The sequence below is a fragment of the Podarcis raffonei genome, chromosome 1 (assembly GCF_027172205.1).
Source record: "Podarcis raffonei isolate rPodRaf1 chromosome 1, rPodRaf1.pri, whole genome shotgun sequence".
NCBI classification, from domain to species: domain Eukaryota; kingdom Metazoa; phylum Chordata; class Lepidosauria; order Squamata; family Lacertidae; genus Podarcis; species Podarcis raffonei.
The window spans coordinates 4,405,996-4,420,484 of NC_070602.1; the positions used below are offsets into that span (position 1 = coordinate 4,405,996).

At 48.8% G+C, this 14,489-nt stretch overlaps 1 protein-coding gene and 1 long non-coding RNA gene across 4 annotated transcripts in view; both read left to right on the forward strand.

The window, feature by feature from the left end:
• Positions 1-8,236, forward strand: part of TXNDC16 (thioredoxin domain containing 16) — a 46,728-nt gene extending 38,492 nt beyond the window's left edge. For 2 of the 3 annotated variants that reach the window (XM_053365520.1, XM_053365529.1), the window contains exons 17-21: positions 2,238-2,322; positions 3,549-3,681; positions 5,135-5,295; positions 6,050-6,243; positions 7,813-8,235. In XM_053365520.1, the coding sequence (XP_053221495.1) occupies positions 2,238-2,322; positions 3,549-3,681; positions 5,135-5,295; positions 6,050-6,243; positions 7,813-8,114 (875 nt within the window). In that variant the 3' untranslated portion in view covers positions 8,115-8,235. Of the gene's footprint in view, positions 1-2,237; positions 2,323-3,548; positions 3,682-5,134; positions 5,296-6,049; positions 6,244-7,812 lie in introns of all 3 variants that reach the window. The other variant, XM_053365538.1, reaches the window with a different exon arrangement.
• The window catches only part of LOC128402032 (uncharacterized), a 132,470-nt gene extending 118,365 nt beyond the window's left edge, over positions 1-14,105 (forward strand). Inside the window, exon 2 of the long non-coding RNA XR_008327586.1 lies at positions 13,588-14,105. This is a non-coding gene — a long non-coding RNA (uncharacterized LOC128402032). The remainder of the gene's footprint in view (positions 1-13,587) is intronic.
• The last annotated feature ends 384 nt before the right edge of the window (positions 14,106-14,489 follow it).

The following is a 14,489-nucleotide window of genomic DNA, read 5'->3' on the forward strand; positions in this document are numbered from 1 at the left end:
GATTCTCCAGAACAGGGTTTCCCAAACTTAGGTCCCCCACTGTTTTGGGACTACAATGCCCATCATCCCTGACCACTGGTCCTTCTCGCTTAATCCACTGGTCCTGCGGCAGCTTAATCCAGAATGCGGCCGCCAGACTGGTGACTGGGAACGGCCGCTGAAACCACATAACACCAGTCTTGAAAGACCTACACTGGCTCCCAGTAGGTTTCCGAGCACAATTCAAAGTGTTGGTGCTGGCCTTTAAAGCCCTAAGTGGTCTCGGCCCAGTATAACCCCCATTGTTCTACCCGGACGCTGATGTCCAGCGCTGAGGGCCTTCTGGCGATTCCCTCATTGCGAGAAGCCAAGTTACAGGGACCCAGGCAGAGGGCCTTCTCGGTAGTGGCGCCTGCCCTGTGGAACGCCCTCCCACCAGGTGTCAAGGAAATAAACAACTACCAGACTTTTAGAAGACATCTGAAGGCAGCCCTGTTTAGGGAAGCTTTTAATGTTTAACAGACTTTTGTATTTTAATATTTTGTTGGAAGCCGTCCAGAGTGGCTGGGGAAGGCCAGCCAGATGGGCGGGTCATAAATAAATTATTATTATTATTATTATTATTATTATTATTATTATTATTAATTTATTTTATTTATAGGGATTATGATGGGACTTGTGGTCCAAAAACAGCTGGAGACCCAAGTTTGGGAAGACTGCCCTATATGATACTAACCGCCTTCTGCAGCCTGCCACCAATGCAATAGTAGTGTGTTCGTGTTGGGCTTATTCTGAGCTGAGTCCAGGTCACACGCTCACCCTGTTCATACCCAAATGTGCCCTTAAGGCAGGATTTGTGAGCACAGAGACAATGGGGAGGCTTTTCCCATTTCCTTCCTCCTTGCAGAGAAACCTTTGAGGTCAATTTGGGAGAGTCAAAATGATTTCAGGCTGTTTCCTGTACTGTTTCAGACATATGCTCTAGTTATCTCCCACTTGGACTACTGCAATGCACTCTACGTGGGGCTACCTTTGAAGGTGATTCGGAAACTACAACTAATCCAGAATGCGGCAGCTAGACTGGTGACTGGGAGCGGCCGCCGGGACCACATAACACCGGTCCTGAGAGATCTGCATTGGCTCCCAGTATGTTTCCAAGCACAATTCAAAGTGTTGGTGCTGACCTTTAAAGCCCTAAACGGCCTCGGTCCAGTATACCTGAAGGAGCGTCTCCACCCCCATCGTTCTGCCCGGACACTGAGATCCAGCACTGAGGGCCTTCTGGCGGTTCCCTCATTGCGAGAAGCAAAGCTACAGGGAACCAGGCAGAGGGCCTTCTCGGTAGTGGCGCCCGCCCTGTGGAACGCCCTCCCATCAGATGTCAAAGCGATAAACAACTACCTGACATTCAGAAGACATCTTAAGGCAGCCCTGTTCAGGGAAGTTTTTAACGTGTGATATTTTAATGTATTTTTGGTTTCTATGGAAGCCGCCCAGAGTGGCTGGGGAAACCCAGCCAGATGGGCGGGGTACAAATAATAAATTATTATTATTATTATATGGTTTATATATTTAAGTATATGTTTGCCTAGTACATTTATGAACATTTATTTTATATATTTAAGACCTTAAATTCTTATAACAGCAGGAAGCTGCAGGACATGAACTGAATGGGAATGCAGTCTACCCCAAAACGGTATTTGAAAGCAGGATCGTGTGTGACTGCCCTGATAGCGTCGCAAGTGCAAATCATAATGATTGGGCAATAAAAAGGAGCATTTGTAAGGTGCCCTCTGTCTAATTGCAGGGTGCTGAGCCTTATCATTAGGTTCTGACATGATGTACGAGGGGAGACAGGGAGCTTTCGTCTCTTGAGGCGAGGTCTGCATTTTGCCACAAAGCAATAAACCTATTGGATTAAGCTTTCTCCGGGAAATTGAACCGGGGTGGCTGGATAAACACCAGCAAACCTTGTTCTGATTTAATCTGATAATTAATTATCTGCAAAAAATAATAATAAAAATGAGAAAAGCATTAAAGGGAAGGGGGGCTTAGCTGATACCAGGGAGAGAACAACTTCTTCTGAATTGGATCTCTCTGCATTTAAATCCTCTGGTGCTTCAAGAACTCCTGCTTGTTCCCGTATATTTAGCTGCATTGCAGGGGAGGGGGGTTGGATTGGATGACCTTTGGGTTCCCCTCTAACCCTACACTTCTGTGATTCAATGATTTACAGACTGGGTTATCTGTTTTTACAGCAAGAGAAGCTTTCGTTGGAGCCGGGAGAGTCCTCAGTGGATACGTCACAACAGGAATCTATGACGAAGAGGATGCAGAGATCCTGTAGGTGGATTGCTAGCTTGCTCTGAACTCATTGAGCAGCTCACTCGGTCTAGATCAGGGGTCGCCAACCTAAGGCCCATGGGCCATAAGCAGGCCATGGGGGTCATTTAACCGGCCCCCAAGCTGCCCCCAAACTGAGCCGCCCGCTCATCGAGTCCCCATGCACTGCGCGGGGACTCGCTTCTGCGACACCGGAAATTGCGTCGGTGCAGGCGCCGGAAATTGAGAGCACGTGCAGTCTGGCCCACCTTGCCGACCCCTAATCTAGGGGTCTAGCAGCACTCCCCCCCCAGCCCCACAAGCTCGGGGAGCAGCGGGAAGGCTGCGTGCAGCCTTTGCGCTGCTCCCCGACCTGTTCTTTGGGGCTGGTGGTGGGGGAAAGCAGCGCTTCCCCCCGCCAGCCCCAAAGAGCAGATCGAAAGGAACCCGAAGCCTCTGGTGCGCTCTGGAGGCTTTGGGTTGCCTTCACTGAAGGCGACTGAACGCACCTTGAACGCACCTTGTTTTAGAACACATTGAATGCACCTTGTTTTGGAGGGGGAGAACAAGAAAAAAAAAATCTCCCCCTCTCTGCGCAGCGCCCCTTCAGCGAAGCAGGAGGAGAAATGGAAGGGGCTCCGTTTTTCCTGCCGCTTCGCTGAAGGGGCGCTGCGCAGAGAGGGGGAGAATTTTTCTTGTTCTCCCCCTCTAAAACAAGGTGCGTCCTATGGAGCGAAAAATACGGTAATTGATTAAAGGTAAAGGTAAAGGTACCCCTGCCCGTACGGGCCAGTCTTGACAGACTCCAGGGTTGTGCGCCCATCTCACTCAAGAGGCCAGGGGGCCAGCGCTGTCCGGAGACACTTCCGGGTCAAGTGGCCAGCGTGACAAAGCTGCATCTGGCGAGCCAGCGCAGCACACGGAACGCCGTTTACCTTCCCGCTGGTAAGCGGTCCCTATTTATCTACTTGCACCCGGGGGTGCTTTCGAACTGCTAGGTTGGCAGGCGCTGGGACCAAGCAGCGGGAGCGCACCCCGCCGTGGGGATTCGAACCGCCGACCTTTCGATCAGCAAGCCCTAGGCGCTGAGGCTTTTACCCACAGCGCCACCCGCGTCCCTTCGGTAATTGATAAACCAGCTGTAAAAAGCTTGTGCGATGATTTGGCTCAGATTCCTTTAATCGGGTGATCTTCTGTATCTTCAAAAGAGTTTTTGAAATGTGTTTCTTTCTGTCTTTTCCTCCCAGGTCCCATAAATACAAGGCGCCCCTTCCAGCTCTGCTGCTGGCTAGGCCCGAGGCGAGGACGGTCATCCATCTCTCAAAGTTCAGCGTGCAAGACGTGGTTGAAGTTATCCGTCGTGCATTACTGGAAACCTTTGTAAGCATGTTCTCTGCTTCTGATCTCAGCGTTAAAGATGCAGAGCTCCTTTTCCGGATTCGGATCTGGCACCCCTTCCTTCCCTTGTAATATTTGTCCCGTCTGCCCGCCCACCCCTCTCCTGGGATTCTTGCATTGCACGGGGTCAGGCTGGATGACCTTTTAGGTCCATTCCAACTCTACACTTTTCTCTGATTCCTGTTGCTAGAGAGCCAAATAGAAAAAAGAATTCTCTGTTGCTGGTTTAGAGTTCAACAGATGGACAACACTAGGCTACCAAAAAAATGCCTGATTGAGCTCTCGAATGGATTACCCCTTAAAAACTGGGTACATCACGCTGCCCAACTGCTGGGCAAATATGACCTCTCAGTGACTGAGATAAAAGAACTTCCCTTATATTCCCAGAAAAATATCTTTAAACGAACCATAAGGGCAGCGGCAACTAAAAACGATCTAAACTCTATGTACACATCTGCATGCGCCCCATTGTATTTTAAACTTTAGAGGCCTAGGAACACACATCTTATTTTAATGAATTGACTTTTGCACAACTTCGGAAAGCTTTTACAGAGTTACGATTAAATACGATAAACTCTGCTTATAGAGATGGGAGACGCAGAGGCGTACCAACAAACGAGCGTGTTTGCATTAGGGGATGTCCTGAAGTAGAGGACCTTATGCATTATATCCTGCGCTGCCCCTTATATAATGAAGCAAGAAAACGATTTTTAGCACCTATGATGAAAAGGTCCTCTGGCCAGAACCCCTCTGCCGTGATTTTATATCTCCTTGCAGACAAAGATAAGTATGTGACCTGGCATGTAGCACTCTTTGCAACAGCCGCTAGGAAAATTAGAGCAAATTATGTATCCAGGATAGTCACCAACTGTAAAGGAGATCAATTTATTTTATCCTATCTGCATCAACCTATATTCTATCTTTGATAATCACCCAACTCCGAATATAATTACACATTGTATTAATTAGCATTCTTTTTTAATATATTAGTGGCCATGTGATAATTTTAGCTTATAAATTTTATTGTTTAATGTCTTAATTTGTATATTAAGGTACTTTTATAGCTCTGTTTAGAGTAGGTAATGTCTTGATAATATAAATGTTTTAAGTTTTTTGTATCAATTCAGTATACAGTGGTACGTCGGGTTAAGTACTTAATTCGTTCCGGAGGTCTGTTCTTAACCTGAAGCACCACTTTAGCTAACGGGGCCTCCCGCTGCTGCCCCACGTTTTCTGTTCTCATCCTGAAGCAAAGTTCTTAACCTGAAGCACTATTTCTGGGTTAGCAGAGTCTGTAACCTGAAGCGTATGTAACCTGAAGCGTATGTAGCCCGAGGTACCACTGTATTTTCTTTTAATTGTTGAATGATTCTGTGTACATTGCGGCAGCCTTTGGCTATGTGCAATAAAACTGACCGTCTGATTCTTGTTGTAGCCGGAAATCACAGTGTTCAGCCTCCCAGAGTACTTCCAGCTGGAGAAACCTTTGCTCCTCCTGTTCAGCGACGGGGCCTTGGCTGAAAGCCAGGAAGGAGAAATGAGGCGTTTGGCCACAGAAGAGCGCCGGGAAGAGTTTGTTCCCTGCTGGATGAACCTGTAAGCAACGTCTCAGGGCGGTGATTCTTCAAGGGGGATGGCAAGTGTAGTGGGAAGATTCGAGGGCAGTCAAAGGAACATTTCAACATTTCGGTGTAGTACAGTGGTACCTTGGTTCTCAAACTTAATCCGTTCCGGAAGTCCGTTCCAAAACCAAAGCGTTCCAAAACCAAGGCGCACTGCTTTCTCATAGAAAGTAATGCAAAACGGATTAATCCGTTCCAGACTTTTAAAAACAACCCCTAAAACAGCAATTTAACATGAATTTTACTATCTTAACTGACCTGGGATCTACGGGTATAGGGCAGTATACAAATTTTATTATTATTATTATTATTATTATTATTATTATTATTATTATTATTATTAATATATTGTCGCTGGGCTCTTTCTCAAGTTAGAAGTTGCTTGTTTTTTATTCCGCATGTGAGTTAAAAGCTTTTACCCCAAAAGGTTTTTTAGATTTGACTCTCTGTGCTGTTGCTTTGTTTTTAACGAATCCATTTACACCACGAGTGTGTGCCATTTCCCAGAATCCAGGGCAAACGCCTTCTGCGGCCTTCGTGATCCAGAGCCTGCGGTTGTGGCTTAAAACAACCCCAAATGCTTCTGGAGATCGAAATCAGTTTAACGGCATCTGCATCGGACAGGGAGCTCAGACTGGGTCCTTTTAAAGTGGCTCTTTAGAGCGCAGCTGTTTACTTTTCCACTCACTAAGTGCTATCATTTAATCTCCTGGTTTTTCCAATCGCAGCAAAAACACCCCTGCAGGAAGAGGAATCCTGAAGGCCTATTTCGGGAGCTCCCTCCCTCCACTGCCTCTTCTCCTCTGGATCAACCTCCATTCCGGGGGACAAGTGTTTGCTTTTCCACCGGATCAGTCAGTTTCTGAAGTCAACGTCTTAGCTTGGATCGAAAAGCTGAAGTCCGGCCAAGAAGTACCGAGCAGTAAGTATGCAAAGTTGTCCCTTCTTAACCAAATACCGTATTTTTTGCTCTATAAGACTCACCTTTTCCCTCCTAAAAAGTAAGGGGAAATGTGTGTGCGTCTTATGGAGTGAATGCAGGCTGCGCAGCTATCCCAAAAGCCAGAACAGCAAGAGGGATTGCTGCTTTTGCTGCGCAGCGATCCCTCTTGCTGTTCTGGCTTCTGAGATTCAGAATATTTTTTCCCTTGTTTTCCTCCTCCAAACACTAGGTGCGTCTTGTGGTCTGGTGCGTCTTATAGAGCGAAAAATACGGTACGTCTTGGACTCTTCTCCTGCTGGCGCTCAGTGTCGTTGGCACCCAAAGGCGGAAGGAGATCTGGAGAAAATTCAGAAAGCATGAAGCAGACTTCTTCGGTCTGCCTGTGTGCTTCTGATGAGATTTCACCCCTTCCAAAAAAAATATGCCCTCTACATTGGGCTTTCTTTCCCCCAAGATTACAGGTCCTCCATCATTGCTGAGAACTTGACTTCTCTTATAAGAAGTTATGCTTGTACTGGGAAATTCTAATCATTGAAAGGATGCTTTTACTGGTAATTCTAAAATAAAAATGATAATCACCCAGTGAAGAAATCTCGCTATTGCTAGCAAACGTGTCACGTTGCTTACTAAAAAGGATTCTGAGATCATGCAAAACTGCTCTCTAGCATAGGGTTACCAGATGTCCCCGGTTCCCAGGGACAGTCCCCGGATTTGCAAATCTGTCCCCGGACAAATTCCGTCCCCGGAACGTCCCCAGATTTGCAAATCTGTCCCCAGGAAACATGGCAGCGGCAACCTCAGCTCTGGCTGGCTTCAGGAGCTGCCTGCTGCCGTGGCGCACGCCATTTCCCCTTGCCAGTGAGGAAAAATGGCGTGCGCCACGGCAGCGGGCAGCTCCTGAAGCCAGACAGAGCCAACTGCGCTACCAGGCTGGCTCCGGGCTGCTCACTGCTGCTGCTGCCGCCACTACTGAAGGGGAACCAGGGGCGTCCAGCAGTACAGATCTTCTGCCCCCTTCCCTCTTTGTTTTGACTGATCGGGGGAGGCTTGGGAGTTGCGGGCGGCCGGCCAGTTTTTTAAAAACATTTATGCGCATTTATGTTTCACAGGGTGCGAAAGAAGGGCTTTGCACCTTTATGCAATATGCATGTGTGTTTGGGCCCAGGCTCTTTTGCCTCACTATCCCCGTTACTGACTCCCTGTTGCTAAGGTAAAGGGGCCCCTGACCATTAGGTCCAGTCGTGACCGACTCTGGGGTTGCGGCGCTCATCTCGCTTTATTGGCCGAGGGAGCCAACATAGGTGGTGAATGGGGGCTCTTTTGTTGGGGGCTTCCATCTTGTTCCACCTGGTGGCAGGTGGGAGTCCTGTCGCGACAGTCTTCAATCAAGACCAAGCCTACTGGCTGCTGTTTTGCTCTGGGATTCCTGGCTGGTGTCCTTGTTTTTTGTCCAAGGGATCCCTCAGATTTCTCCGCTAACAGAACCTGTTAACACAACGGTAAGCGCTATCCTGACTTTTTGATGTGCTCTTCCTGTCCCGCCCCCAGCCGTCCTGTCGGGTGACGAGTGGAAGCCCCGCCTCCCTGCCTACGACTTCCTGAGCATGATGGAACCGCCGCTGCCGGAATTTACCATCTACAGCCGGGGGAGCGTCGGAAGCTACCAGAAGGAAGAGGAGGAGGGCCGCCCCAGAGGAAAGGCATCACCGGGGATGACAGGAGAGGACCCCACGGAAGACTCCGTCATATCTGAGCTGGAGAAAGACCAGCCGACTGGAGGGGACCTGAGAGGAACAGCTCCCCGTCTGGCAGCAAGGGAGAAGCAGGCGAAACGCCACACAGAGCTGTGAAACTCGCTGGATTTTCTGGAAGCGGGGATGATGGGAGTTGTAGTCCACCTGGAGGATCATTGGTGCCCCTCACTCATGCTCTAACCTACAACCCTACTCAAATTTGCTGGTTTTTCTCCCAGGGCATGGCCTCGGTCCTTTCCTTACCAGAGCTGTAACCTTGACCCTTGCATGGGCAAAACGTGGTTCCACCACTGAGCTGTGGCCTCTCAGTCTCTGAGCAGGTGAAGGAGCATTTTCCGGGATGTTTGGACATGGAAAATGGCGACCTCAATGGTGGTAGCTTGGTGTTGTCTTCTTCGCCGAAGGATGACAGACGACTTCTCTTGAGACATCACCAGGGCCTGTGTGTTCTCCTGTCCTTCTTTCGGAGGTCATTTCTACAGTGGTACCTCTGGTTACGTACTTAATTCGTTCCGGAGGTCCGTTCTTAACCTGAAACTGTTCTTAACCTGAAGCACCACTTTAGCTAATGGGGCCTCCCGCTGCCGCTCTGCCGGAGCACAATTTCTGTTCTCATCCTGAAGCAAAGTTCTTAACCTGAAGCACTATTTCTGGGTTAGCGGAGTATGTAACCTGAAGAGTATGTAACCTGAGGTACCACTGTAAACTCTTGGGGTCTTTTGTTCCAAAATGAGCACGAGTTCTGGAGCCAGGAGGAGCCTTATTTTGGAAGGTTTGTGTATGTGTGTGTGAGAGAGAAATTACGGCTCCTCCAGGCGAGCTGTTCCTCGAGAACTCGTTCTGATTTGCTTGCACAAAGCTTTCGTAGAATTGTAGAGTTGGAAGGGACCTCGAGGGCCATGTAATAATAATAATAATAATAATAATAATAATAATAATGAAAAAAAATTATTTATATCCTGCCCTCCCCAGCCGAAGCCGGGCTCAGAGCGGCTAACAACATTAAAAGTAACACAATTTACATAAAATCACAATCAATTAACTAAAAGACATTCTAAAATCAATTCAGAATCAAATTAATGGCAACCAACTGCCTTCAATGCAGGAATCTTTTGCCTAATAATAATAATAATAATAATAATAATAATAATAATAATAATTTATTTGTACCCTGTCCATCTGGCTGGGTTTCCCCAGCCACTCTGGGTGGCTTCCACAAAGACCAAAAATACACTAATATGTCATACATTAAAAACTTTCCTGAACAGGGCTGCCTTCAGATGTCTTCTGAATGTCAGGTAGTTGTTTATCTCTTTGACATCTGATGGGAGGGTGATCCACAGGGCGGGTGCCACCACCGAGAAGGCCCTCTGCCTGGTTCCCTGTAACTTGGCTTCTCGCAATGAGGGAACCGCCAGAAGGCCCTCGGCGCTGGACCTCAGTTTCTGGGCTGAACGATGGGGATGGAGACGCTCCTTCAGGATGTGTGGGCTCAAACCCACGACCCTGAGATGAAGAGTTTCATGCTATACCAACTGAGCTTTCCCTGCCTCACAGAGCTTAGACTGTAGACACTTCCAGGAGGCTGCTGTTTTTGGGTGGGATTCAATCACATACTACGGGATGCGGGTGGCGCTGTGGGTAAAAGCCTCAGCGCCTAGGGCTTGCCGATCGAAAGGTCGGCGGTTCGAATCCCCGCGGCGGGGTGCACTCCCGTTGCTCGGTCCCAGCGCCTGCCAACCTAGCAGTTCGAAAGCACCCCCGGGTGCAAGTAGATAAATAGGGACCGCTTTCTAGTGGGAAGGTAAACGGCGTTTCCGTGTGCGGCTCTGGCTCGCCAGAGCAGCGATGTCACGCTGGCCACGTGACCCGGAAGTGTCTCCGGATAGCGCTGGCCCCTGGCCTCTTAAGTGAGATGGGCGCACAACCCCAGAGTCTGTCAAGAGTGGCCCGTACGGGCAGGGGTACCTTTACCTTTACCTTTTACAATCACATACTGGCAAATTGAGGTGGCACAATTGATGGGGAGGTCTTGTGCAATGCACCAGCCATAGCTCAGTTGCAGAACAGGTTCAAAATCTCCACGTAGGGCTGAGAGGAGCCCTCTTCCTGAAATCCTGGAGAGGTGCTGCCTGCCAGTGTAGACAATACTGAACTAGATGGACCCAGTGGTCTGATTCAGTTTAAGGCAGCTTCCTAATATTCCAAAACATGTGTGTTTGTGTGTGAAAGGGAACTACAGTGGTGCTTCAGGATGCAAATGGGATCCGTTCCGGAGCCCCGTTCGCATCCTGAAGCGAACGTAACAAGCGCATCTACACGTGCGCGGGTTGTGTTTTGCCGCTTCTGCGCATGTGCATGACATCATTTTGAGCGTCTGCACATGCGCGAGCCCCGGAAGTAACGCGCTCCATTACTTCCGGGTTGCCGCGGAACGCAACTCGAACGTGCTCAACCTGAAGCACATTCAACCTGAGGTATGACTGTAGTGGAAAAATGCACTGGAAAGTCTGTGGGATCACAGTTGCTTTGACGCAACTTCGCCCTAACGTCCCTGCAAACAAGCCAGTATGAGCGCTCATTAAATGGCCAATGTTATCTAATCTCCCTCCAAACAAATCAGGACGAATGCTCAATGAGCAAGTCAGCCAGAAGCAACCTTTATCCAGTCTTTATCGGGCATTTGTTCAGATTTGTTTGCAAAGTGGCTACACGACAATGAGCATTCTTCTTGATTTGCTTCCTCGCTGGTTCTATGGCTTCCCATTAAGCACCCACCCACCCTTTGCAGTGCTTTCCCTGTCCCCTTGCCAGCCCCCAAATAGCAGCATGCTGCTCCTGTTGCAGAACGTAGTTACCGTATTTTTTGCTCTATAAGACACACTTTTTCCCTCCTAAAAAGTAAGGGAAAATGTGTGTGCGTCTTATGGAGCGAATGCAGGCTGCATGGCTAAGCCAGAAGCCAGAACAGGGAGAGAGGGAGTGCTGCGCAGCGCTCCGTCTCGCTGTTCTAGCTTCTGGCTTAGCTGCGCAAAGCCTCTGCAGGGCAGCGGGGTGCCTTCATCCCGCTGCCCTGCGGAGGCTTAGCAGGCTGCCCAGAAGCTTCCGCAGGACACGGGGATCAAGGCTCCCTGTGCCTCTAGCTGGCTTCGCGCAAAGCTAGACCAGCTAGAGGGAGCGCTGCGCAGCTTTTGGATAGGCCCGTGAAGCGTCCGTACAGCACGGGGATGAAGGCTCCCCGCCACCCTGCGGAGGCTTCATGCGGCTCTTGTGGGAAGTGGGGGGAAAGGGACAGATCCACGCGCTCTGTCCCTTCCCCCACCTCCCAGAAAAGCCCCCAAGAACCATGCTCCCTTTAAAGAGCGTGCGGTTCTTGCGGGAGATGGGGGAAAGGTACAGAGGGCAGCTTACCTGCGCGCAGCCTGTTCCGGGCAGGGGGAGCCTTCATCCTGCTGCCCGGCAGAGGCTTCAGCCGCTATCCCAGATGCCAGATCCCTCTTGCTGTTCTGGCTTCTGGGATTCAGAATTTTTTTTTCTTGTTTCCTCCCCCCCCCCCAAAAAAAACCTAGGTGCGTCTTATTGTCTGGTGCGTCCTGTAGAGCGAAAAATACGGTATTAATATTCATACCTTGGAACCCGAATGCCTTGGTACTCTGACATTTTGGCTCCCCAATGCCGCAAGCCCAGAAATTACTGTTCCTGTTTGCGAACGTTCTTTGCAACCCGAACGTCCGACGCGGCTTCCGATTGGCTGCAGGAGTTTCCTGCAGCCAACTGGAAGCCGCTCCTTGGTTTCCGAACGTTTTGGAAGTCAAATCGACTTCCGGAACGGATTGTGTTCGACTTCTGAGGTACGACTGTATGACGAAAACGGGCCCTATTGAAAGCGCTCTGGGGGGAAAGTAGAACAGGATTGCTTGATGGGTAAAATCCCCTCCCCGTGGGGGGTGCCCAGGGATTTGATGCCAGAACGACTTTCACAATTCTGCCACCTTGTAAAAGAGCCACCGCTGGCTGGCATTCATTCTTCACATGACCAAATGCAGGATGATGGCTTCCAGATGGGTCTGATAGTTGGGCAGTTTTAATGGAGCTCTTGTTATCCGGCCCAGCTGGAGCTCAGACCTGTAAAAGTGACGCTCGTGATTAATAGAGCTTGCTAAGAGGGGCCCTGAAAGCTTTTACGAGCTCATGGGGAACGCTGGTCCACTAGGCATTAATTTTTATCTTGGGGAATGACATTATACATATGGCTGTGCTTTATGCCACCTTGAATGGAGGCTGTAAGAGCTCAGGGGCAGGTGAGCAGCAGCCGTAGGCAAACAGTGCATTTGTTCCAGTTACAGATAGGTAGCCGTGTTGGTCTGCCATAGTCAAAACAAAAAATTTTTTTCCTTCCAGTAGCACCTTAAAGACCAACTAAGTTAGTTCTTGGTATGAGCTTTCGTGTGCATGCACGAAAGTATCTGAAGAAGTGCATTTGGTATCTGAAGAAGTGCATTTGGTATCTGAAGAAGTGCATTTGTTGTTGCTTTTAAACTGGCCTCGGTCCTAGGATCTGAAGAAGGAACGGCTAAGGGAGCTGGGCATGTTTAGCCTGGAGAAGAGGAGGCTAAGGGGTGATATGATAGCCATGTTCCAATATATAAAAGGATGTCACATAGAGGAGGGAGAAAGGTTGTTTTCTGCTGCTCCAGAGAAGCGGACACGGAGCAATGGATCCAAACTACAAGAAAGAAGATTCCACCTAAACATTAGGAAGAACTTCCTGACAGTAAGAGCTGTTCGACAGTGGAATTTGCTGCCAAGGAGTGTGGTGGAGTCTCCTTTTTTGGAGGTCTTTAAGCAGAGGCTTGACAACCATATGTCAGGAGTGCTCTGATGGTGTTTCCTGCTTGGCAGGGGGTTGGACGTGATGGCCCTTGTGGTCTCTTCCAACTCTATGATTCTATGATTCTATGATTCTATGTGCCTGGAGCCCTGGCCCACCTGCCATCCCCTAAATGCCTCTCCAAAGTGTCGGGAGACCCTCCTGAAGTCCTGGAGAGCCACTGCTGGGCAGTTTTGGCAGTGCCAAGCTTGGTGGTCGCGTGGTCTGGGCTCAGCAGAAGGCAGATTGCGACTGAATATTGTGGGCAGGAGAACTGCAGGGAGGAGATGGGATAAACTTACTCATGTCTTCTCCAGGCTTTGTAATAGTGTGATGTTGACTGCCACTTGTAATTAAGTTCATTATCTGCCCTACACCAGACAGCCCCAGGATGGCTTGCAGCAGTATAAATCACAACATTAAAAACACAGTCACAGCTAGATTGGGTCTCTCTCTCCCCCGCCCCCCTGTGTATGTGTATACAGTGGTACCTCGGGTTACATACGCTTCAGGTTACAGACTCCGCTAACCCAGAAATAGTGCTTCAGGTTAAGAACTTTGCTTCAGGATAAGAACAGAAATCGGGCTCCGGCGGCACGGCGGCAGCAGGAGGCCCCACTAGCTAAAGTGGTGCTTCAGGTTAAGAGCAGTTTCAGGTTAAGAACGGACCTCCGGAACGAATTAAGTACTTAAGCCGAGGTACCACTGTAATCGTCAAATTTTAAGATTCTAGCCAATATATCTTCCTGTGCACAAGACTGCCCTGGTATCCCCCTCTCTTTCAGCTCTGACAGTCTTTTAGCTTCATCACCAACAAGATATGGAGGTAGTGAACAGCTGAGCAAAACAGTACAGCGGTACCTTGGTTCTCAAACGCCTTGGTACTCAAGCAACTTGGAACCCAAACACTGCAAATCCGGAAGTAAGTGTTCTGGTTTGTGACCTTTTTTTGGAAGCAGAACATGCTCCGTTTTGAGTGTTATGCTTCCAATTTGAGTGCCACACTCTCATTTTGAGTGTTACACTGAGGTCTGTCTGTTTTTGCTATTTATTTTGCATTTTTCTTTTTGCGGCTCTTTTTGTTCGTTTTTGTGACTGTGTGGAACCCAGTTCAGCTACTGATTGATTGATTGATTGATTGTGTGACTGCAGCACATTGTTTACTGCTTTCAATTTATGGATCAGTGGTCTCCTTAGATAGTAAAATTCATGTTAAATTGCTGTTTTAGGGGTTGTTTTTAAAAGTCTGGAACGGATGAATCCATTGTGCATTAGTTCCTATGGGAAAGCGTGCCTTGGGTTTGGAACGCTTTGGTTTTGGAACGGACTTCTGGAACGTATTAAGTTTGAGAACCAAGGTACCACTGTAGATCCATTTATAAGATCCCCTACAAGGTCTGTGAAGCTGGCCCTGGCTAATTTGAAAATAACATTTTTTTAAAAAAACGAATTGCTGATTTTTGCAGAAAAGTCAAGTTTCAAGGACCGCTTTGGGATGGGCGTCGATGCAGACCTTGAGCATCCTGCCTGGGTGTATATATTTGCTCTGTCTCCCCCCAGCCCAGCCCCACACGCACGATTCCTGCTCAACCTGTACATTT